The sequence below is a fragment of the Salvelinus sp. IW2-2015 genome, linkage group LG11, assembly GCF_002910315.2.
Source record: "Salvelinus sp. IW2-2015 linkage group LG11, ASM291031v2, whole genome shotgun sequence".
NCBI lineage: Eukaryota > Metazoa > Chordata > Actinopteri > Salmoniformes > Salmonidae > Salvelinus > Salvelinus sp. IW2-2015.
In genome coordinates, this window is record NC_036851.1 from 13,847,510 (window position 1) to 13,872,914 (window position 25,405).

A 25,405-nucleotide genomic window follows, 5' to 3' on the forward strand; every position below is an offset into this window, starting at 1 on the left:
TGCAGAGTATGGAAACAATCTGCATGAGGATGTCAGGCATTGTCTTTGGGTACATTTTCATTTGAAGGGGATTTTAAAGGCTGTGATCTTAATTAAATCTCAACTGACTCAAATAATGCATCTGAAGGCACGCAGTGTTGCGTAACGGTGCTGAGCTGGTAAACCATAAATCACGCACACAGAGGGACGCAGGAAGAGAACAGAAGAGGGGGTTCTGGTGTTGGGTGGGGACGCACGCGCCAGGTCTACGACAAGGTGAATGGGATGGTGAATGGTGCTATTGTAGGCAGTAGAGTTGTCATCGCATATTTTATTTTTGTAACTTGTCTCAAACTTGCCTGGTAAGTGCCTGAAAATCTACATATGGGGGTGTGGCTTGAAATGTCAGAACGTGTGAGATGTTATCAGTGAAAATGGAAACTGGAACCCTCATTTAAAAAATGAATAATTTGTCTTGTAAACTTTGCTGGATTTCAGTGTTTAGAATTTTTTAAGAAGTCACTCACTTCAAAGCATAACTTGCATAATTGTACACAGGTGTAGTGCCATAATTTGTGTTATATCACATCATTTTAGTGCACATAATTTTTGTGCAATACAGATGTATCTCTATCAGTGAATACAGTGGAACATAAATACACTGAAAGAAATCATCCTCTAATTAAGTAATATACTCTTACTACAGCCAACTACAGGAGATGGCCCCCAGTGATCATATTTAGCTGTGTGATGACTGTTTGAATAGCAGAGACGTTATGCATACTCTCTGTTCCTCTCAATTCCTGAGACAGTGTATAGTGTGTGTGTCAGGGTGGGGACCATGCCCTGTGCTCAGCAGTGGGCACCTGCAGTGGAGGCCTCCCTGAGTGTGGGAAAGAGATGACACCACTCAGCTCTACTGTTATTGTTGGGGTGAGAGGCTCGCTCACTTCCCCGTGTAGTTTGTTTGTTTTACGGAACGCTGGCCCAGCTTTGCTGAAATGTGTTTGTTTGTGGTTTAAAAGTGAATTAAAATGCAATCTTGAGTTTGTTTTTACAGTTGCTGCGTATCGTTTCGATCCCCTCGCAGATAGAAATAGCAAATGGGGAAATATGTGACTGTGATTATCCTGTTTATTTGAACTGTAAACATTTTTTAAAGCAGCTTGAATTTGGATGACAGAGAAGAATTAGTTAGGGCTTAACTGAACCACGATGGGTAGCTGTTACCTTGGGTTCATCATCATGCATGTTGTAGTCTGGGACTTCATACATTGGTTATTGTTTAATAATAAACAATTATATTTTTATATGTATAATATATATATAATATATAATAATATATATATATATATATATATATATATATATATATATATATATAGTAATACACACAAACAAAAATACAATGTAAGAAACAGATATTCTTTCATTGACCCTTTTTTCCCAGCAGAGAAAATGTGCTTGACATATTCTCCATACCGCTACCCACCTTCAATGTTTCAATAAACCTAAACGAGTCATGAAAAAATGTGTCATTCCGATCTTGTCGAGGACTAATTATGTTCATGCATCACTTCAATGCAATGAAATCCTCATTTCGGAGACATTTTCACGCTCGAGATTATATGCTATTCAAGACGGAGCGCCGTTACTTTTCCAATGTCTCAGGCCAAGGTAAACCAACAGCATCAAACAGGCTGGGTTCTATGATTTCTCAAGGGCTTGTTATTTTCTACTTCTACATTCTATTTGATGTCCTTACAAAACAAGATGACACCAGGGAGCAAGATATAAAAGTTAGATTTTTTTTTCTCCTTTTCATCTAACCTGTTCCTTCATGGCCAGTTTAATATCAGCCATGGTCTCATTGAAGTTGGCCTCTTTTTCCTCTTTCTATTCTCCTTAATTGCCCCTGTATCACCAGGAGGGGGAGGGAGGCTAGCCTTATGCCTGGATCTGCTTCTCTCTCTCGCTCTCTCTCTCTCTCTTTCTCTCTCTCTCTCTCTCTCTCTCTCTCTCTCACCACACTTTGACCTTTGCCTTCTGGGGATAACGCTGGTTGGAGAGGGTCTTCATTAAGTGTGAATCAGTGAATTTCCGACATCGTCAGATGTGTGGCCAATATTTCCTCATTAGAATATCATTTCCGTGCTTGTTCTCGATGGTGGCGCACAAAGAGAAGTTGGCTTAGTGTCTTTTGAAGGAGGCAGTCCTAACCAGAGCATAGGCTCCCACCACTCTGTGCTGTGCCTTCCCTTCACTCTGAACACGCTCCTGCTCTGTTCTCCAGGCAGCACGGCATCAGGCGCTGCCTGCTACACTGACCTCCTCCCTTAGACAACTAAAACTGCGTAGTTTCAGAAACATTTTTGTAAATAGATTATATTTTAGAAATGTGGCTAACCTGTTGTAAGTTACTGTCATGATAATAATGACAGAGACGTAAGGGAGCGGTATTACTGCTGTGTTTGCATTGGACAGTGGCATATGTGACAATTTAAACTGTCACAGTTTGCATCTTTGAAAGCAGGAAATAAAACAAAAAATAATTTAGTATTTTTTATTAATATCATTGTAGTTACATATTGTATAAAGTCATGATCCAGAACTTTTGTATAATTTCAGCCATTCAATGGAAAGGTGGTGCTCTTGATTGGTCCCCGTGTACTCTGCCTTTCAATTGTGTTCTGTGTCATCTATTTCGTATGATATGTTACGTCCTGACAATAAATCACATGTTTTTTGGAGGGGCAATTCATGTGGAATGTTATGAAACCAATTTGTACAATATGTTACAAATTTGTTGTGCTAAAGATTCCGGACTGCATGTTTAACTATATGTGTGAGTTCACATGCTATATGGACTTTAATTGCCTTTGGTGTGTGTGTGTGTGTGTGTGTGGTGTGTGTGTGTGTGTGTGTGTGTGTGTGTGTGTTGTGTGTGTGTGTGTGTGTGTGTGTGTGTGTGTGTGTGTGTGTGTGTGTGTGTGTGGGTGTGTGTGTGTGTGTGTTGTGTGTGGTGTGTGTGTGTGTGTGTGGTGTGGTTGGCCAGCAAAGGCCTGCACTGGTGTATTGCCTACAGTCACTCTGCAGCTGTGTGAGAATGTTCCAGGCTTGAATGTTTATGTACGCGAGGCACCTGGAGAGCGCCACACCTTACTGAAATCCATAAACATCATCTATTTCTGGCATGCCCAGAATGTCCTCTTTTTCACACCCGCATATTGGTGTTCAAGTAGCTGCTCAAAGAAACTCTCCTATAAACTCTCCTATCCTCTTTGAATTAACCAGACCGACAGAGAATTGTCCCTCAGACTCTCTTTATATGTACATATATTTCTTTGAATCATCTGGAGTCCTGATGTTAACCAGAGATAAGGGAGTGTGCCATATGGAGAGTGTTCTAAATGGAGACTGGCGTCCCGTGTTTGCGTTAAATAGGCATGATACACCAGCCAGGGCCATATTTTTCACTTAAAGTGCTCCCTCCCGCCCTTCCCCTCAACAGCCGCCTGTCTTAGGCAGATTTTCACTCATTCAACACAGGATTAAATGGTAGTAGTTACAATGATCAATAGGTTAAGAACCATACAATCCCTCTCGCTGCTAATGACCTCAGTAGTAATGGGTAATAAAATGTTAGCTGTAATAGCCTCTTGCCGGGGCTCTGCCTGCCGTCTCTGGGTGTCTAGCAGTAGTTACAGTGAACCAGACCCCGCGATCATGACAGGGAGAGTTGTGAAGCTTCCTGAACCAGAGGATGTGCTGCTCAAGGTGTAAAAAAAAAAAAAAAAAAAGAAATTAATTGAATGAAATTCCAATGCAATTTGTAATGGAATTGTCAGTTAAGTGTGAAAGTGTTTAAAATATTGTGTTAATTCTATTTCTCTACACTGGATCTCTATGTTAGACTCTATAAAACATGTACTATTGAAGATGCATAATAAAAACGGTTAAATACATGTGAAAATAACCCTGGCTACGTTTACTGCCTGTAAAGTAGAGCATGTCAAATCTAAAGTAGATCGTTTCCCTCATGTAATTTAATATAAAACATCAAAGAAGAGTCATTATTATTTATCCTTGGTGTGTGAGGTAATTGTCAGTGGTGCTGAGGCTTTTTTTTAAACGGCAGGTCTATATCTATCGCATCACGTAGAGGGCTTATACTGTAGCGAGACACGCTGCCTGGTTGACCTTCAAAATAGTTCATCAAAATTAGTGATGCTGAGAAAAAAGGACATCAGTGTATAATGACTGTGAAATTAGGAGCGGGAGCCTTGGCTATGCAAATGACAGGACAAGCCATATGAAAAAGTCAAGCTGAACTGCATATTAAGACGTAATACGGGAGGAATTAATATTGCATTTTCATCCTCTCACCGCTTCGCATTGAAAATGAGAGATGTTAAGTGCGTTGGGTCTTGGGTGGAGCAAAACCTCCTCGAGTTTCCCCTACAGGAGGACAAAACGACTCTAATCGCGTAACGCAGCGCGGAGCACCTCCTCGATGAAGTTTACAGAGACTATCAGCGTCAGCGCCACAGCGTCCTGTTTAACACTATTGCCCTTTCCAGCGCCGGGGGAGTACAAGCTGCTCATTATGACCCGTTTTGGTTTTGTTTTATGTTCCAATGTGGAAAAGGAATAAGGTGATATGCATGCAGCAGGTGTCAGAGAACACACCCCACCTGCTAGATAGATTCTAAACAGCTACATTACATTCAGAGACGCATGAAAAATTCAAAGGGCCGTCATTAGCAATGAGGACGCGGTACAATTTGGGTAACCTTGGCAAAGACAGACTGTCACCCCTAATGTCCGCTCTATCAGCCGGGCGACATTAGCCTCAGAGACGCAGAGCACAGTTTTACCACACAATCACGCACACACACACACACCGCGCGGCATGTTAACAGTTGCAAATGTGAGACGCTATCAAATATATCTCGGTAGCTGTTTGTCACTAAAATGTCAGCGAAAGGGGCTTTTAATGGTATCGCACATCATAGCAATGAGTGGCAGCATCCAGACACTCTGGGAAGTCACAATGCCGCCGGAGCAATTAAGGCAGCCTGACAACTGTGGGGCTCACTCATTGTCATAACAAATCACTTGTTTTGAAGAGTCATCCACTTACACCTTTTTGTTGGAGTTAGTTAAGGGCCTGTGTCAGAGTGAGCCCTCCTCGAGGCATGGTGCCAGCGTTTTATTTGTACGTTAAATAAATTGCTGTTGACAATATTCTAATGAAATGCTCTCATGTGTACAAAGATATGTATTGTAGCCTACAGTGGGTGGCCTATCTTTGCATGTTCTGCTGTTTGCAGATCACCTCAAATGATCAGCTTGAGAAAGCATCAAAACAGAAGCAATCGAACGTTGGACAGCCTTGTGTGCTAGGTGTGTGTTTCTGGAGAGGGCTGTTGTGCTCAAGGTCGGAGCCTGTAGTAGATTCTCCACAGGCTTACTGCAGGCCTGGCTGTCTCGTGTCATTACAGCTCAGGGGGTGTAGCGCCTCTAGATGTGATGACACTCCTGGTGATTTATCCAGTACAGACCAGAGGGGTTGAGAGGCTGGGCTATCCTTAGCTGTCTCTTTTGAGTAGCTGTTGCAGTGTGTCTAGCCCCTGACAATTAGTCTGGTTGACCTGCTGTAGTCTTTACCATCTCCGCTTGTKGTCCTATTGTCCCTAGTTACCATAGCCACAAAGTCAAAATGGCTATATCATAAAAATTTGAACATTTAATTTATGTCTATGCTTAGGCATAAGGTTAGCAGTATTTAAGAATAGAAAGAAAGAAATTGTAGCAATAGGCGGGGTTTAGACATMATTTTGACTTGTGGCYGTGTTAACTAGTGACAAGCTTGTCCTCCAGTTCCCTTTCTTTGCTGTGGTCATCTAATCCTATAAAGCATGTGTCCTGGCCATGTCTGTCTTTTGTTGTACCACTGTCTCTTTCATAGACCAGGTTAGTGACTGATCTGTCCTTAATGTCTCCTCTGTGTATCTCTTATAGGTTCCAGTCTCAGTGGCTATGATGACACCCCAGGTAATTACTCCCCAGCGGATGCAGCAGATCCTCCAGCAGCAGGTGCTGAGCCCTCAGCAGCTCCAGGTGCTCCTGCAACAGCAGCAGGCCCTCATGTTACAACAGGTGAACGCATAGGACACACACACACAGTACATAGAACACATCAACATCCCCACACCAACTACCATATAAAAGGGAAAGATCGACAGGGCGCTAGCATTCCCTCTGAACACGAGACTGTATCAAATAGAGAACAGCCAGAGTGTTGAAAGTATCTCACGGCCCACTGCTGAGTTTAGCAGTGGGCCTGATGGATTGATTGGTTGGTGAGCTCTCACTCAGACTCCCATGTCTTTTTCAGCAGCAACTCCAAGAGTTCTACAAGAAGCAGCAGGAACAGCTCCACCTCCAGCTCCTCCAGCAGCAGCATGTGGGCACGCAGAGTAAAGAGGTAGGCTCACTACGCTGACATCATCACCATCAGCACCACCGCACGCCGCCGCCTTACTCAACTCACATGGTGCCTCGGCAGTAAGAGCCTCAGAAAAGTGCAGAGCATGGAAGGCATTTGTTCTCTCCCTCTCGCCATCTGTTCAGAGGCTGTGGGTTTTAAGAAGAAGAAGAAATACAGCAGAATAATCACTCATGCTTCTGATTAGCATGTCAGGCTCTCTGGGTCAATACCAGTAATATCTTTATAAACTAAGAATAGTGATGATTCCTCTCCTTCCAGGGACTGGGCCTCATACTGCTGCTCAGGCAGTGAAAGTAATGTTTGTGCAGTTTTTTCTTTGCTTCTTTTCTCTCGAGTAAACAAGTGTCCTACAACAAAGTGTGCCCTTCATATGAGCCCCCTTGTAGCCAATAATCAAAAGGAAGGGGAAAAGAAAGGGCCTATAAATCGTAAAAGCTTCCTTGGTAATTAGCATGGAAACAGCGATTGGAGAGAATGCAGATAATTGTGAGAGATCAGTGCAGGGAACCGCTCCCAGCCTTGTTGCCCGCACTCTCTTTTTTTCCCCCTGGTTCATCAGCGGTGGCTCAATGCGTGTTAATGACTCGCGGATACAGGCATCACTCTGGACAAAGGAATGATTATTGTGCGGTCAAAAGAAATTCAAAGACAATCAAGGAATTTTCTCTCTTTTCCCGTCTGAGAGCCACGTTCGGGGAGGGTAAGGAAAAAGGATCTAAATTAAGCCAAATGTTAAAAACACACGCACGCTCGCGCACAAACGTGAATGAACAAACACACACGCTCACACACACACACACACACACTGTCTGAGCTACCGACTTCAAAGTCCCAGCTCTCTAATTAATGAACTGCAGGCTTCAGTTTGGACAAGTTGTGGTGTGATGCTCCCATAAATCAACGTGACAGCAGAGCTCCTCGGCCTCAGATAGGGCCTGTCACCAAGTCGCATCTGATGTACACATGACTCGAACAGGGGGGGTGGAGAGGGAGGGGGTGCTAGTCAGAAGGAGGTGCAATTGATCAGCTGAACGGAGTCTAAAAAAAACWAAAAACTTTTGAAGCGTGTTATGTATGATCACAGGAAATGGATGCAGCCTCGAGAGGCTCTCCTTCTGCTCTCCGATGTGTTGCCCCCCCCTCTCCAATCGCATTTCTAGCTGCTGCAGCCATCAAAACGCAGAATAAGAATTGCGCCGCGACTCCCCCGTGGCTAGCAGACAATAACCCCCTGTTGTTGCTTTGTGCCTCTTTTATTTTAAAGACATCAAAATTTAGTTTTTCAAAGATCTTTAACTTTATATTTGAAGCTTGACAATAAAGGGCTGCCACTGCCACTCTGTATCAATTGTCAGGGCCTGTATTTTTCTCTCCCTCGTGCCACTTCTTGTTAACCTCTTATTTGGTCTATTGAGCCGGGGGTTTTAATGTGTCTGCACGCCGGGAGAGCACAGGAGCTGCTGTCAGCTGAWGAGACCACAAGAAAGAAATCTGATGGGGCGCGAGTTAAATTCATTTAATTTCTCCCATTTTTAAAAGCCACCCTATATTTATTTAGGGCACTGATGAAAGACATTGTTCCCTGTGAACTCCCGCCCCCGTAGTACCGTTAGCATCTTTGTCTTATGCTGTCAGACAGACGGGAGCTACAGTACAGAGAAGAGTCCTATTGAAGACACGAGAAACTTCCTACACTGTAGTGAAAAAGGAGCACCATAACAAACAAAAAAAAGGGGAGATGGGAAGAATCACACGCCAGCTGAATCACTAATTAATTACACTGAAACCCCAGTGAGCTCTTCATCAAATATGTTCCGTATAGTTTCGAACATAAACCATAGAAATAGGTGTTCATGAATACACCCTCTCACCTAGCCCCATGCGTATGTGCTAGTCCATGAATATGACACGACATGATCCTGATCAGACTAACGTAATGAAGAAGGCATCTCCACGTCAGACCAGTGTAGTGTACTGGGTGTGTTCAGGCCTTTATTTTTACTGAGCTGTGGAGCAGAGGCTGGGCATGGGGAGACGAGGGGAGGGGAAAGGAAGCCCGGCAGACCTTCGACGGGCAGACCCGGGGGGGGGGGGGGGGGGTTTTATCAGGCTATTTCAGCGGTTTCTGAGTCGCAGGCCGGTGACCTGACAGCAGCGTTGCACCGCTCAATTGTGAGACATAAACAAAGTGGTGTATCCTGTGTTTGGTAACAGGTGTGGTGCAACAGCTTGGCAGCCCGGGTTGCTTTTAATGCCCCCCACCCCCCTTGACAATTGGCCTTGTATACTCATATACAGCCTAATATCCTGCCCTCTCCCAGGCTTATTTGTTTGGCTGTCCTTATCTGTCCGAGAAAAAATAACAAGGTGAGCTTTGTCTTGATTGATCGTTATCTCCAGTTGTTGTTTAAGGAATAATAATCCATATTTTGATGGTGAAGCTGAGCCTGGGGTTAATGGTAGGGTTAAATGTCCAGTCTCTCCCCTCCTCTGTTATCTAAACACTCTCCCATTTGTTTTGATTCAAGGAAGATTAGGGATATTAGATCATTTCCTTCTATTTATTGTTCTAACACACACTATACCACATCTCTCTTTCTCTCTCTCTCTCTCTCTCTCACTCTCTCTCTCTCTCTCTCTCTCTCTTTCTCTCTCTTTACTCCCTCCTTTACACCTTTACTTTCTAGACCGAGGAAAAAGAGTCTCTGGCTTTCCCAGAATGTTATATGTAGTCATAGTCCTGTAAGATGAACAAGATGTTCTTCACTCGCTCTATGAGTCAAATCAACTTGCTGCACTGGGGGGAGAAACCCCCCCTCAAGCTCAGTGCCGCGCCTGAGAGAGTTGTGAGACTAGCTGGTGTGGCTATTAAACACTTTGATTTAGTCACACGTTGTTTGCTGAATTATGAATGGGTGTAATTAAAATCCTGTGGCTCTTATTATGAATGATTAACTATGTTGTTTCATTGTTTGTCATTTGCCTCTGACTCCTCGTTAATTAAAAGAGAGGGATGCATACTGTACCTGTCTTAATGTGCACAGACAAACCTACATAGTGTGTTGAATGTGTGAGTGTGTATGTGGTGTGGTTCGATTGGGAGTGTGTGCGTGTGGTGCGTGTGTGTGTTGTGTGTGTGTGTGTGGTGTGTGTGTGTGTGTTGTGTGGTGTGTGGTGTGTGTGTGTGTGTGTGTGTGTGTGGTTGTGTGTTGGTGTGTGTGGTGTGTGTGTGTGTTTGAGAGAAGGTGTGTGTTTTCGTCTGAGCAACATACTGTATCCTGTTTGAGAGAACATAACGTGTGCAAAAGCATACAACTGTTCAGACATACAGGATGCCCTATATGATCAGCATGTGTTTGTCCACTGGATCATATGCCTACCCTATATTTGAACACACACTAGAATTTGCATGCTTCTGTGTTCAATCAATATGTACAGTCCAAAACAGTATGAAAATAATGTACTTTTTGTTTGCTCTGGGGCATGCATGTCCTGTTTGTGTGTTTGCTCATGGTGTGTCTTGTGTGTGTGTGTGTGTGTGTGTGTTTGTGTGTTTGCTCATGGTGTATCTCTGTGTGCGTGTGCGTGCGTGTGTGTGTGTGTTCCTCAGCAGCAGCAGCAGGCCCAGCGATTGGCCTTCCAGCAGCAGCTCATGCAGGTCCAACAGCTACAGCAGCAGCACCTGCTCAACCTCCAGAGACAAGGCCTGCTCACCATCCAGCCTGGACAGACCACCTTGCCCCTGCACTCGCTCACTCAGGGTCAGTGCTCTACTCTACTGTACTGTACAGCACACCTTCACACAGGGGATTACACCTGCCCCTCCGCAGTCCCCCCCTCAAACACACAAATGCTAAAATACCCTACTTTACCCCAATGAAATATCATACTACATCTGCCTTGACTACAGTATCAAATCAAACTTTATTTGTCACATGTGCCGAATACAACAAGTGTAGACCTTACTGTGAAATGCTTACTTACAAGCCCTTAACCAACAGTGCAGTTCAAGAAGTAAAAAAAAAAAAGATTTACGATTAAATATTAACTAAAGTAAAATTAACTAAAGTAAAAAATKAAAGAATAATAATTAAAAGTAACACAATAACAAGGCTATATACAGGGGGTACCTGTACCGAGTCAGTGTGCGGAGGTACAGGTTAGCTGAGGTAGTTTGTACATGTAGGTAGGGGTGAAGTGACTATGCATAGATAATAAACAGCGAGTAGCAGCAGTGCACAAACAAATGGAGGGGGGGGCAATGTAATAGTCCGGTGGCCATTTGATTAATTTCTCAGCAGTCTTATAGAAGCTGATTAACTATGTTGAAAACAACAACTCTCTCGTTAGAAGTGTTTCCCACCTACCCCCCTTGTGTTCCTCCCGTGTGACTATCATGGTGTATAGGTTCCCCCTCTCCTTCAGCCTGTCTCTTGACTCTCCTTTCATACCTTTCTCTTAGAATGGCATCATCATACTGGGTGTTGACCTAGTGGAACCATTGAACCACTAAACTGCCACTGAACCTCTTCTTGTGAAATCTCCCATAAGGGTATGGTGGTGTGAGTCAATACTTGTTGTTAAGCCAGGAAGTTTATTTCTTAATTTGTTTATTAATATTTTCTTAAGGAGCAGCCCTATGACAAAGACTCATTCATAGCGTTTTGGAACATGACATAGACTATTCATTCCACACTAAGACAAACAGTTTTGAAATAACAAGATAAGGCCATAAAATGGGAAGGGTGGGGGAGCTTAGGTAATAAGCAAACCAAAACAGGGTTTGTTCAGTCATGTTATTGTTTGGACTGTATGGAATCACTCATCCACTGGCAGATGATTGCCATAGGCACAGGCGGGGACCACCAATGTGCTCTTAGTGTACGTTTATGAATGACCTCGTGTCGGATATCTGGCAAACACACGCCCTGTGAGTAAAGTATTGCCCTAACGATATGGCAGCTTGCTGTTCTTTATGGAATTGCGCAACAGTTACTGGACATCCTGTTGACTCTTTGCTTATGCATAGTGTCATCAAATACCTCTAAGGCCATCTCAAACAGGATACAGTAACCATACACTCTTTGTTTGTTCAGCCTATTTTGTCAGATGACAGTTTAAGATACAAATACGGTATCGTTTCTCTTTGTTATTATTTATACAAACTGAAATGAGGAATTGAATCTTACCGCACAGTTGGTTCGTTTCAGTATTTTAACTGAGTGGAACTTGGTTAGGCTGCCCTTGGAAACCATTGGTGGTTAACTATGGAAGACAGCTGTTAAAACACTTAACATCAGGCTGAGTTTCCCTTCCTATTCTACATAAGTTCTGCTTGAATGTTTGAAGTTATTGAAACCTTTCTGTTTTTCACGTCAATGAACTCTTTCGTGCATCAGTAGCCAAGACCTACGGAGCTGAGATCTAATCTACAATATTCAGCAAGTAGTTAGCATCACTGCAACACTAATGATGAGTTTTGCTGCTCTGTTTGGACCAAGGTGATAATGCGTTTGGACTGAGGCGATGAGTTAGGATTACTTTTATACACTGAGGCCACGATCAGACAGATCAGCCGTATTCCCCTTTATTCAAAATTCAGATATCAAAATCAAATGATTTGAAAAATTCAATCTCTCATGACATCATAATTGTATTGTGCTCTCACATATGCGTTCATGGTGATCTGAGATTATACACTTCACAAAAAGGATTTGAACAGCCCTGTAGGCGTGTAATTTATACTTTGAAAAATTATTATTTTATTTGTGTTGTTTTGTCTGATCCTTACTGGAATTGTTGATAGAGACAGTATAAAACATTTTCATTACAAATTGACATGAAGAATTACATTGAGTTATCATTTAATACCAAACTGTGAAGGAAGTAAATGAGTAGAAGCTTGAAGAGTGCTATTTGGATGACAATCAGTTGTTCTCTTTATCTGAACCTTCATTTGTTTCTCTCGCGGTAAATTCTTTTGACATTAATGTTCAAAGTCTTGGAAGCGGTCAGACAGTATCTGTTATAAATTACAATAATGTGTTTGGGGAGGATATAACTCCCATAAATATAAATTTGATCCAGCGCTGCCCTCCCCTCCTTCCCCCAAAAGCCTCTCCTCTTGACCTGTGGAGCACGAGTGAGACGGCAATGTTCGCTCCGCTCTGTTCTCCCAGGTGCAGCTACCAGGTGTGTGTGTGTGTGTGTGTGTGTGTGTGCGTGTGTATCACTGCTTGCCCCTCTCTGCGCCTGCCCTGATTGGCTAAAGTGTATTCTGAGGCTCTGTGGCCTCCCAGGCGGCGATGTAACAGACTGAACTCTCATCACTGGAGAACATCAGTTAAGTTGTCCAAGAGAGGGCAATGGGACAGTGACAGGACAAATTTGTCGGTAATATGAAAGCAAAGAATGTGGCGAAGCATGAAGCTGCTCTTAGTGCAGCAGCGGCACATCAGGGACAGCGGTAGGTAATACGCTCTCCCAGTCAGTGATTGATTTGGCCAGCAGCGCGACATTGGTAATAGTTCCTACAGCATTAGGAGGTAACATATTTTAGGCCTAAGGGGTGCATATCACTAGGCCAGTGATTACAGGAACATAAACAGGGGTGCACCAGAGGTCTCYGCCTGATGGAGCAATAAACTAATAGCGGTGTCACCGTCCCCCCATGGTATTGGCTCTGTGTGAAAAGCAACAGCAGAATTGAAAGAGCCCAGAGGATAGGGGCTATTTTTTATTCTGTGGATGATGGCCTGCAACTGATGTCATTATGAACGTTAAATCAACTTTCTGCTTGCTTGAACATGGTCACCTGGGTACGGAGGTACAAGGACAGGAAAAGGTTGAAGAGCTCGGCCTGTCTGGATGCCAGAGCTACCTGCGGAGGTAAAATTGAGTTGCCAGGCCGGTGATCAATCAAGTGTCCCAACAACATACATTTTTTAAAGTGCTTGTCTGTATTTCCAACCTATAATGAGTGGAATAGCATTGTTGAAAAATGGAAAAATGGAGGATAAACCAATCCTGCATTTTGAAAATGGACGGACTGGGGATACAAAAAAGGATTTAGAGATCAGTGTTCCTATGTCTACCATAGAAATCAAATGCTGCCTTCTCAGGAAAAATAGAATGCTGTTTGTCCAAACCTAGAATACAATACTGTTTGAGATTTTCATAGCATTACATTTTATTGTCATTTATGGTGTCATCATGAACAACCCTCGGTTTCAAGAGATCCAATGAGGACAAGGTAGTTTAATAACAGAAGGACATGGGACCAGGGGATAGAGAGGGAGAGAAATAAGGGGGTACGTTAGGAAGGAGACAGCTTGGTCCCAGTCCGTTACCCCTCTCATCAGAGGAGTCTATGGGACCTGTTTCATCTGAGTAAACAGTGGTGTCGGGGTCACCAGGACTGGCTGGTAATTGAGGGATAGTGGGCCACCCTGTCAGCCACACAGGCTAAAAATACATTGCCCACTGTCACCGGGCACCAAGTGGGGGGAAAATGATTGTTCCCACTGTTGAAGCACAGGACACTCACTCCACCAGTGACCTTCCCCATCCAGACAAATCATCATCATGGAAAACTTTCCCTTCAAGGATCATTCCCACCATCAAAACAACAATGAGACCTTAATAAGACAAGTGAGAAGCAACAACCGAAGGATTAGCATGCTTTTGTGCAAACAGGAACATTTGGCATGTTTTGTCTGTCAGGGCTGTGTCCTTTGATTAAGGTACGTCAAAGAATAAGAGAGAGAGAGAGAGCGAGAGAGAGTGAGAGAGAGAGAGAGAGAGAGAGAGAATACAGGCCAGGCAGAATATAGGAGAGCGTGTTAAAATATTAGAATGAGGACGACACTCTTTGGAACGTGGAAAGGTTATTGATTTGTCCTGCAATCATTTCCTGCTCTTTGATATGCAAACGATCTAGTGTGAATTTACAGCAATCCTATCAGACTCATTTCACAGTTCTTAGCCCCTGCGTCTCTCCAGAGTCCTTCGCCTCATTAGGCCAATGTTCTCCATTACGAGCATAATTAAAATCTTCAGTAGCTTATCAAATTAAAAATATTTTTGCTGATCRTATTGAGATCTTCACTTCACAGTTATTTTCCACAACAGGAATAAATTAAGACTAAGCATGTTGTATTACGATCTGGCGCTTGAAAGGGCCACTTCTGGTATCTATAGAGGGAGTGATTAAAAAGGGGGGAAATCCGGAGAATATAAACCCATCCGAGATAAGCATGTGCAAATCATCTTTCATTTGCCATTGCTCATTTTGAGAATGGATTTAATTAATTGTAATGTTAAACGAGTGGTCTTGCACATCCAGTTGAATTCACAGCATATCCAAAGGGTATTTCAGTATGTTTTAAACATGTGACTCATTTAAGGACAGATCTGAATACCCAATACAAATTTGCACACATTCCCATAGTGGATCTTTCAATATGCTATAAAAAAAATATGAGTTAACCAAATACATTTTGGAATGACAATACAAATGGCTAGARAACATACCCTCACGGGGGATTTTTTAAAATGTTTCTTCTTATCAGCTTTTGCCTCATTTATGTCAAATGAAAACAGGCTTCTCCAGCGCGGTGGTAACAGACACTGTACATACGGACACATACACATATACATTGTGTGCGAACAATGGCTGGGTTCTCTTAGAGATGGTGTACAGACACAGCATTATCCGTCCTCCTCCCCAATCTGAGGGTGTCAGGATCGCTGTCAGTCAGCAGGAGAGACAACATGCTCTCTCAGTGTATGTTCCAACACACGAAAATGTCTTGTCTTCAAGAGATTTTTTTCTTTTCTTTCTAAGGCTGCTGTGTGAGATGCAGTGTGCTTGACTTGTTAAACGAGGTTTAAGTCTTCTGTGTCAGTTGGAGGCGGTGCTGAGCTTTAAGTATTTTGCACATTAATGCGCTTTTGAGGATATTACCCCAGGGTCCTGTTTCTGTAGAAGGTGGGGTGGTGTGGGCTGTTTTGGTTGTAACGTTGCTATTGTAAACTTTTTGTGTGTGTTCTGCCTCTCCTCTTGTTGGGGAAATGATGGTGATTATTCAGATTTCATGCCTTGTCTGGATGTTAATTATTTACTGTGGGCATGAAATGCATGTGAATGCCAGGGATTTGTGTATACGAACACGCTTCAGATCACAGGGAGAGAGCAGGGGGGAGCAAGCGCTCTCAGTGTATTACCCTGTAGTGGAATATTTTTTAATTAATACTTGGCTTTGTTTACAGACCCTTTGATTTAATTATGTGATGAAGAGAGTTGGATTAGCTGCTAATTGATTTAGTTATCCAATTTGTTTGTTTCAGGCATGATTCCAGCTGAGCTTCAGCAGCTGTGGAAGGAGGTGACRAACGTGAAGGAAGAGAACAGCAGCAGCAACAATAGCCACCGTGGCCTGGACCTGTCCTCGCCACAACCCCCCAAGAACCCCCTCCTCAACCAACACGCCTCCACCATGGACAGTACATGAGCCACTCTCTGAAGAGAGAAGGGTAGTGTCTCTCTCTCTCTCTTCTCTTCTCTTCTCTCTCTCTCTCTCTCTCTCTCTCTCTCTCTCTCTTCTCTCCTCTCTCTCTCGTCTCTCTGTTCTCTTGTCTCTCTGTCTGTTCTGTCTCTGTCTCTGTCTCTGTCTCTCCTCCTTCTCTCTTCTCTCTATTTTGGGGGGTTCCCCCTTTCCCCCTTCTCTACTCTCTCCTGTCTCTCTCTGTCTGTCTGCCATCCTCTTCCATCCGAGCTAACAGCTTCCGTGGAACATGCTGGGCACAATAGCATGTATTTCCAGGGAATGGGTTGTGACTGAATGTGTTGCTTATGAAGTTGAGCTCATTGATTTATCATTAAATATACCACAGATTATGATATTCGCAACAATCTGACCTCTTTTTCTAAACTGGGGTACAACTAGGCATACATATGTCCTTTCTACTTTATGAAAAAAAATCTAACTGGAACTCATTATGTGTGACATTATCTTTACTGTCATCTTTGACTAAAGAAAACAGGAGGCCTACATAGTCCCCATTTAAAAACTGCAATTCCTTGAAGGGGCCTAAGTTGATGGACATGTTCCCACAGGGCTTTGCCCACAGATGAATATTAATTTATAGTTTGTAAGTACCTTCCTATTTTCATTAAGACGCAGGCTTGTTCTGTGTTTCGGAATCCAGTTGGGGATTGCRGTGAAACACCTGGGAGCGAGGGAATGATTTCGAGTTTAGATTGCAGTAATGAAAATGGGATCAGCACACTATTAATTAGAGGGTCAAGGGTGCTGTTATTTCAGTTGCACTTAGGAAACTGCAGCTGTGACTTGCAGGGCTCCGTTTGGTTAAATAAAATTCAAATTACCAACGTCCTCTCAACAACAGAAAAACACACACCCAGCAACCTTTGCTTTCCCTCCGGATTGTGACRTTTCTGACAATATGTGAAAACATATTGCAATTTCCCAATACAATACAAGAGACAACTAGCCTTCTATAGGTGTGGCTGTCAGAACATATTGAAGCCGAGCAATTCACACTGATGTACTGTATTCTTTAGTTAAATAATCATTATCATCATGTATATTACATAACTAAATAAAAAACACATTCTAACTTTAATTGGAATATGTGTCAAACAGAGACCGTTTATTATTACATGATGTACAAAATACACTATCAATATTTGAAAACGATGTGGATCTGATGTAAGATCGACGTCAGACAAACCCTCTTTTCGTTGGTGACTTGACGGGATATTTGTAGGTTTCCCTGAGCCTCTGTGTCTTTAAGGAAGGAATTAATTTGGCATCCAACACGTTGACTTGTTTTCTTGCACTGAGGCGCTGATCTCTGAACTGCTGGTGAGGAGCCTCCAGGCGTCATGAGCTCACTGCACAACATCTGACTTGTTTCACTGATCAAAACCTATGTGTCATTATGAAAGCACTGCAGATGAAAACACGTTTAGCACTCTAAACCATCTGGCCTTGGGAGGTGGAGAGGGGTTCAAACACAGACAGGCAGATAGATAGTCCTCTATGGTAGTAGTGGGGAGGTACAGGCCTGCATGGAGAACCTGGCTGAGTAACTGACTATCTCACTCAGCTATAGCTTAACTTGGAGTGCCTTATTTGGAAAGGAAATAAATGCTATATGTTTTACTGCTTACGGGATACTAGTTCATCACATGCGTTTGTTTCAATATAATGTGAGACATTTTAGGTCAAGTGGTGTGACGTCAGTATTTTGACACTGCTTTTGTACATTTTGACTATGAGGTCTCACAGAATGTCCACATTTCACTGAGACATTACATGAAAAAAACCATAGATCCACCTCTATCCTTTTCACACACTGTCCCAGCCACGTACAGCACACACACACACACACAACACAACACAACACACAGCAAGCTCCAGACACCTCTCCTAGCTCAGGGCAGACAGTATCCACAGGCCCTGGTGCATTCAATCTGCTCAGTTAGTCAGTCTGAGCTCTAGCCTCTGTGGCTGAAGATTAATCAGAGGGGAGGATATTGACACGCTCGCTTCATCACCTGCTTCAGATATGACCAAACAACAAGTCCCAGCTGAAACATTGGAGAAGACTTGCATGAGAGGCTGCCTCCGATGCCTTGCGCTCCCTGTCAGAGATTAAAGAAGACGTCAACAGCAGTTTAACACACGCTCCAGTGAAGAAGGCAGTCTGGGGTTGAATATTCACAGAGTATCTTAGATCTGTCAGAATCCCAAGCAGGTGATTTCTCAGCCGTCTCTCTGTTCTGTGCTGTGGATGGCAACACAACGTTTCCAAACGCGCTTTTCAAATATAGATGACTGATATAAATTAGAATTTAGAAAAATCCCTATTAAACACTTTATGATGCCAATTTAGATTCATACAAGCAATAATCCTTGCCTGTGTTCATTTCCACGTGCTTAAATCATACAACTATCAAGAGCATTATTCATCTCTTTTGATGATGCAGACTCCATTCTAATCAGAATCCTTGGGAAAAAAATAAAACATCTGAAATATTATTAGGCATGATTATTCCATACAAAGCTATAAGAGACGTCTGTGTTATAATCCAGGGATTTGAATAATCAGGTTTTAGATAATGACCTGGACTGGGTGTAAATAGAGAGCATCCACTCATCCTCCTAGCGCTGAACGTAATGAACTTTTAATTGATGTGGTTTCGCAAGTCTTTTTGTCATGCAACAGAAACAAGCCACTCTGATGGACCTATTTTCCCGGCCGGGCTCAGATTGGTTTACAGCAAGCCCTAAGTACCATGTAGTTAGTTTCATGTGTCATATAAAATCTGCCCAGGCACAGCGACGCCTGCAACTAAAACCTTAAGTGCATCCACAGGCATCATTCACAGGTCTTTTAACTTCCGTCTTAAGGAAGGAGGAGAAATTCAATCACTGCAGAGACGAGACGTTGTTCCCACTTTTATCAGCCTCCAAGAGCCCTCACTCGTAGCAGGACAGACAGGGATCCGGACTGAATACGCCCCAACATGGTGAAGGCCCTCTCCCTGTCAGTTAGTCATACTGGTCCGAGCTTTGGGATGTGAGGAGAGAAATACCCCTGTGAGCCAGGTCTCTTTGTTCAATGATTTGCTTATTTAAATGCAATGTATCCTATCTGTACCTGACATCAATTCCCCATTCCTGCACTCACTTTGTGCAAGAGAGAGAGAGATGGAGAGAGAGAGAGATGTGGAGAAAGAGAGAGAGAGAGATGTGGAGAAAGAGAGAGCGAGAGAGAGGGAGAGCATCCTCCTTACAAAGCATTTGGCCCACTTACTTCCCAGCAACCATCAGTAACCACAGCTCAGGGACTTCAGCTCAGCAATCTGTTAAGGAGATAAATAATCTGATTTGGCACGACACTCCCCTCTCTCGCCTTTAATTTGTCTTACACCCGGAAAATGATAATTAAATCATTTAGGGGTAAACCCTTGAGTGGCAAGAGATATGAGAGAGTAGAGTTGGGGCAGTCATCGATACTCACTCTGAGAGATGATAGACCTTATTGTGACTGGCTGTACAGACAGACCACATCCAGACTCTGACCCAGCTTGGTAGACACATCAATCCTCTTTCTGTTTGGTAGCAATAGACTGACTGCCTCAGTGTACTGTATGACCTTGTTGATGACCTAAAGCACCTTACTTAGAAATAGACTGATTGTGTACAGTGTCCTCTGCTTGTGTTTTTGCCTGCAGTATGGTAGGCCTATGTGTTGGTGGTTACAAAGTGCAACCCCTGGAAGATTCGGCCACATTCTGTCAAGGTAGAGGAGCTTTTTGTTCCTATTCTACGCAGGAAGCAGATGACACGGTTTCCCTCATTGCTGTTACAAGATCATTAGAGTTCTCTTCCCCCAGGCAGCAAGGCAGCCTGACAATAATAGCATCCTAACAGACCTGCCCAGGGTGCGAGTCACATTTAACTCCACCACAGGATCAGAGAGAGAGAGAGATGAGGAGCTGTTTTTTCTCGTGTAGTACCAAATGAGCTCACAATAGGGAGAAACCCCACAGAATCCCACAAACTTCAACTATTACACTAATGTAGCTCATTTGGTGTACATTCTGTCATTTACCACTGTTTAGTCATTTGCCGTTTAAAAGGGCGCTTCTGCTGCCAGCTCCTTCCAAGCTCTGTGCTCACCGACTCCCAACACCCACTCCACAATTCAATATCTTATTAATACAGAATTAACCAACGTGCCTCCTCCGAAAGAATTAAAAAAGGATCTCTTTAAATAAAAAATCAGCGCTACTTTCAACAGTCCACACATTTCCTTGTTAAAAAGTCATTATAATAGATCTTCTACCATCTATTTATTAGCTGTATCAAAACAGAGGTCTTAATACGTATGCATAATTCATAATTGATTTTTTTGATTTTTTTTATATGTCTGACTTTTGAGGGGGAAAAACTGTTAACCACATTCATGAATGCTTCACTGCTCCCTAATTGTAATGCAATTATCACATGTTATGAACAATGTGAACTCTTAAGCAAGTAATTATAACGCAAGAAAAACCTGTGACGAGCCTTAAAATTTCCTTCTTTAGGTACAGCTTTACCAACATCTATACAAATTWGATTTTAATCTGAACAACGGCGTAGTTTAATCCTGCAAAATTGGCACGCCCCGATTTTAGATTTTATATATATATATATTTAATGAAAGATTGTTTCTGTAATTGTATGCGTTAGGATTGGTTAAATTGTGCAGAAGGCTTTTCAACAGTCATCCTTAGGAGAGCAAATAGTATCCATATGAATCAGACAATAGTGGTTAGACTGAATGCCTAACGACGGTACTGTGGGGATTTGGACCTAATGAATCTTCCCTTGCCCTCTCCCTTCTCAGCTCCTGCAGAATGGGTCATTACGTAAGCAGCAGTGGTGTGCTAGACTAGAGAGCCACTAGCAGCACAGGTGGTAGCGATATAGGACAGTCCCCAAGACTCTTGTAGCTGACACTTGTACAGTGCCTGTGTCCATATGGCACACTGTCTTGTTTTCTAACACACACCGTCTACACGCGCAGGCCTCTGCGTTGTACTGTTTCTGGTTATACTCTGTGTTTCCACTTGACTTGCCATATGGAAGATGTTGTGTAGTTTGTTTTTCGGGACGATCTTGGTATTTACAGCAGATGTTGTGAAGACGTAAGCCTCTCCTCAGCTGTGCGAGTGTTTGGTCCCTTCTGACGTCGGTTGGTCCGTCCGTCGATCGGTAAATCATTTGCTAGCAGACGGGGGTGTTTGGTGTTTACTGTTTGTGCACGACAGGAGGCTGGCAGATGGATTTTTGTTGTGGGACTGGCCAGCCCGTTCCTCCAGGTGGGTTCTGGGATGGGGCTCAGCGGTCAGGGCGTCTCAGGGAACCCCTGGCTGCCTGGATCAAAGTGTGCTGCTACTCGGATCACTGACACTAAATAGTGACATATTGGGTCCCTCTCACAAGGGCTGCCCCTACGAGGGCCGCAACCTCAAGCCAGAGAGGAAGCATAGATCACAAGGCTCACACTGCCCACAGTTCAAAGGTCAACACAAAGACAGGCTTTTGTGTTGAGACACCACAAGGTGAATTCTCTCCAAACCCATCAGCATCCTCCACTTCAAATGGTGTAGTTCTGTATCATCAGCCATTAAGACATCCTCCACACAGGGATTGTTAATAGGCAGGCATTAATGCACGTCTGGCTTTCTCTTCCAGATCAACGCTAGACGACCACCACCACTCTCACCACAGTCACCCGCTCTATGGGCATGGGGTGTGCAAGTGGCCTGGATGCGAGGCGGTATTTGACGACTTCCAGTCATTCCTAAAGTAAGTTTAGGCTGCATCTCTGCAGTATGTTATGTAAAGTACCATCAAAAGTTTGGACACACCTACAGTACTCATTCCAGGGTTTTGTCTTTCTTTTTACTATTTTTTACATTGTGGAATAATAGTGAAGACATCAAAACTATGAAATAACACATATGKAATCATGTAGTAATGACAAAAATGTAAAACAAATCAAAATATATGTTATATAGCCAGTTTCATCATAGCGGTTGATGGTTTTTGCGACTGCACTTGAAGAAACTTTCAAAGTTCTTGAAATGTTCCGGATTGACTGACCTTCATATCGTAAAGTAACGATGGACTGTCTTTTCTCTTTGCTTATTTGAGCTGTTCTTGCCATAATATGGACTTGGTCTTTTACCAAATAGGGCTATCTTCTGTATACCACCTCTACCTTGTCACAACACAATTGATTGACTCAAATGAAACCATTATTTACACAAATGAACTTTTAACAAGGCACACCTGTTAATTGAAATGCATTCCAGGTGACTACCTCGTGAAGCTGGTTGAGAGAATGTCAAGAGTGTGTAAAGCTGTCATCAAGGCAAAGGGTGGCTACTTTGAAGAATCTAAAATATAACATATATTTTATTTTGTTTAACACTTTTTTGGTTACTACATGATTCCATATGTGTTAATTCATAGTTGTTATGTCTTCACTATTATTCTACAATGTAGAAAATAGTAAAAATAAAGAAAAACCCTTGAATGAGTATGTGTGTCCAAACTTTTGACTGGTACTGTATGTTACTCCAGTGTCTTGTTCCTGTGGGCATCTGGCCCTCTTCTTGAGACGATTAAGGTTTCCCCTGGGGCTCAGTGCCACTACAGGTGCAACGGTTTGTAATGTGTTTGTTTGTACATTTGTGCGCATGGGCATGTACGTGTGTGTGTGTGTTTGCGTGCGTGCGTATATGTGTGTGAGTGCGTGTTGGGTGTGTTGTTGTGCCTCTCTGAGGGTGTTGGGGTGTGGTCTCCACTGGGCCCTGTAGGGGCCTCTAATTCCTGTGATAAGTACCGTCCCCATGGTGATTCTGGACGTTTTTCCCAAACAAACAACGGGAGGATGTTTATCTGGGGCACCCGACACTCAGGGCGCTCCGCATGTTTGCCCTTGTCACTGGACAGGGATTGGTGTATGTGCCTTCACTTCCCTCACTCAGCTCTTTCTGCCTCTGTCTTGCTTTCTTTCTTTCTGTCTCTCTCTGTTTGCTTTTCTCTTCTCTTCTGCTGTCTTTATTTTTGTCTCTCCACTGCCTCTCTCACCAAACTTGCCTAAGAAGCTGTGTCTTTAGATCACGCCTTAGTAACAGCACCAGAACTAACTTATTTTCACGTCTCAGATTCAGTAGTTTTACTCCTCAAAAACATCAATTATAACCATGCCCATTGGACCCTCTAAAACATTTACATTTTAGTCATTTAGCAGATGATCTTATCACGACTTACAGTACTGAGTGCATTCTTTTTCATATATATCTTCTTCTTTTTTTTCATACTGGTCTCACGTGGGAGTCGAACCCACAACCCTGGCATTGCAAGCACCATGCTCTACCAACTGAGCCACACAGGAATCCGTCTCAGGGTCTTTTGGCTTCTTCTAATTCATATCCACTCTCACCTGGGCCTGTGATGTACTGTATCGTCCCCTGTCCAGGCCTAACCCTGGTTTACTAATCAACATCATGTGCAGTGTTCTGTGGGTAATCCAACACATGACACCATCATGGCTACAGAGACAGAGGATGAAAACATCTGTGCTGTGGCAGCAGATCAATGGGTGTCTGTCGGCCCGGATTAGTGGCACTTTAAACAAGATATGACACATTTCCATTATCCTGGGCTTAAACTAAAACAAGTAGTCAGGGCACACAGAGGTCCCTCACAAGATACAGTAGGTGGAGACTTAACAGTCACTGCAGTTCTGCTGTTCCTACTCTGTGTTTGGCTTCTCATTTCATACTATGCAGCTGGTCACTTTGAGAGAAGTTTGTTTTGAAAAGTGTCCTAAAGTGTTTACAGCACCGCAAAACACTTTGAGATCATTTTTTATGATAATAATGTAAGCTACCCTGGATTTATGTGAACTGAGAAAAAGAACAGAACGTTTGAGTCGGGGTTTTTTTACTCTGTTTTTAACACATTTTCACTAAGTTGTTCAACTTAACATTACACATTAGAAAAAATGTGTCTATTTTCTTCTCCCTTCCCATTTCAGTTTTGGGAGTGTCACCTTCAAACCATCACTATTTATTGTATTCTGACATGGCCTCACACTTTGTTTATAGAAGTGAGCGGAATTAAAATCTGTGTGCCTGGTAAAGCTCTCCTTAGGAAAAAAAAGCCTTTTAGTGCACTCTGCAATGTTTTTATCATGGCAACATCTTGTTGACTTTAGTTGCCTGCCTAAACTGCTCGGAACATGTTAAGAAAACCTTTGGAGAGAGTCTCTACAAAGCCGTCTTTGTGTAACAGCAGCAGGCAAGAGAGCAAGCAGCTCACCAAGGTGTTAACTCTCACACCCTTCAGCACTTCCACATGAAACCCAGAGACTGATACCCCACAAATAAAAACAATGAATAAATCAGGCATATGCTAACAATACCTTTTATAAATGATTGTTCAGGCGGATAGATATGTTGGAAGTGATCTGGAGGAGACAGTAGAGACCGTGTGTATAAGAGACAGCAGAACACTGAGTATTGTTTAGGAGAGTGGGAAAGGTGAGGAGGACTCTAACGTCAACCAGATTTTAGCTCGGCATGCCAACAGTAACAACTAACACGGGACTGAAATGTTGTTTTAAACTGTGTGCGTATTTATTCTGTCCTTTAAAGAAAACATGAATACCTACATGCACTGTCTCGATAAATAAAAAGGGCCAAATCCTATTCCTGTTTTCAATTCAGTGCTGTGAGATGTGGGGCCCGGATCGTAGCAGAGCTCAGTGTTTTTATGAGGGTCAAGAGCCCCTCTTCAGTGGCCGTTCAAAGGTCACAGCCAGTGAAACACTGCACTGCCCTCTAGTGCTGCACCCTCTGCCTCTCTCTCACTCTCATAAAACGAACTGACTCTCATACCTCAACATTCTCTGAGAATTGCTTAAGAAAGAATAGGCTATTTGGTGGATATGTCTTTTGTAGACAATGTTCTTCATATTTCTCAACATAGGTCTCCTAAAATATGTATTTTAAAATCGTTGAACAATATTCTTGAATATCTTATATTTAAAATGCAGTTTGGACCCGATGTGCAAACAGTTTTATTAAAACCAATGAAAATAGAAATTAAAATGTACACAATGATCAGCTACAGAGTATATGGACATGTGCCATAGTGCTGGTCCAAAGTAGTGGGTCCAGTGTATATAATTAAAACCAGTTAAAAAAAAGGCACACTAAATGATATGTAAAAAGCTGACTGTGTAAGGAATGTCTATTTAACTTGTTTTATTGTGGCAATTTACATTAGGGACTGTCATCCTGCCAGAAAGCTT

At 42.9% G+C, this 25,405-nt stretch overlaps 1 protein-coding gene across 1 annotated transcript in view; it reads left to right on the forward strand.

Annotated features, from left to right (window-relative positions):
* The window catches only part of LOC111969851 (forkhead box protein P1-B-like), a 138,957-nt gene that overhangs the window by 94,094 nt on the left and 19,458 nt on the right, over nucleotides 1–25,405 (forward strand). Inside the window, 6 exon segments of the mRNA XM_070445545.1 lie at nucleotides 6,004–6,141; nucleotides 6,380–6,469; nucleotides 10,104–10,254; nucleotides 15,842–15,988; nucleotides 15,991–16,027; nucleotides 21,772–21,885. Of these exon segments, the coding sequence (XP_070301646.1) occupies nucleotides 6,004–6,141; nucleotides 6,380–6,469; nucleotides 10,104–10,254; nucleotides 15,842–15,988; nucleotides 15,991–16,027; nucleotides 21,772–21,885 (677 nt within the window).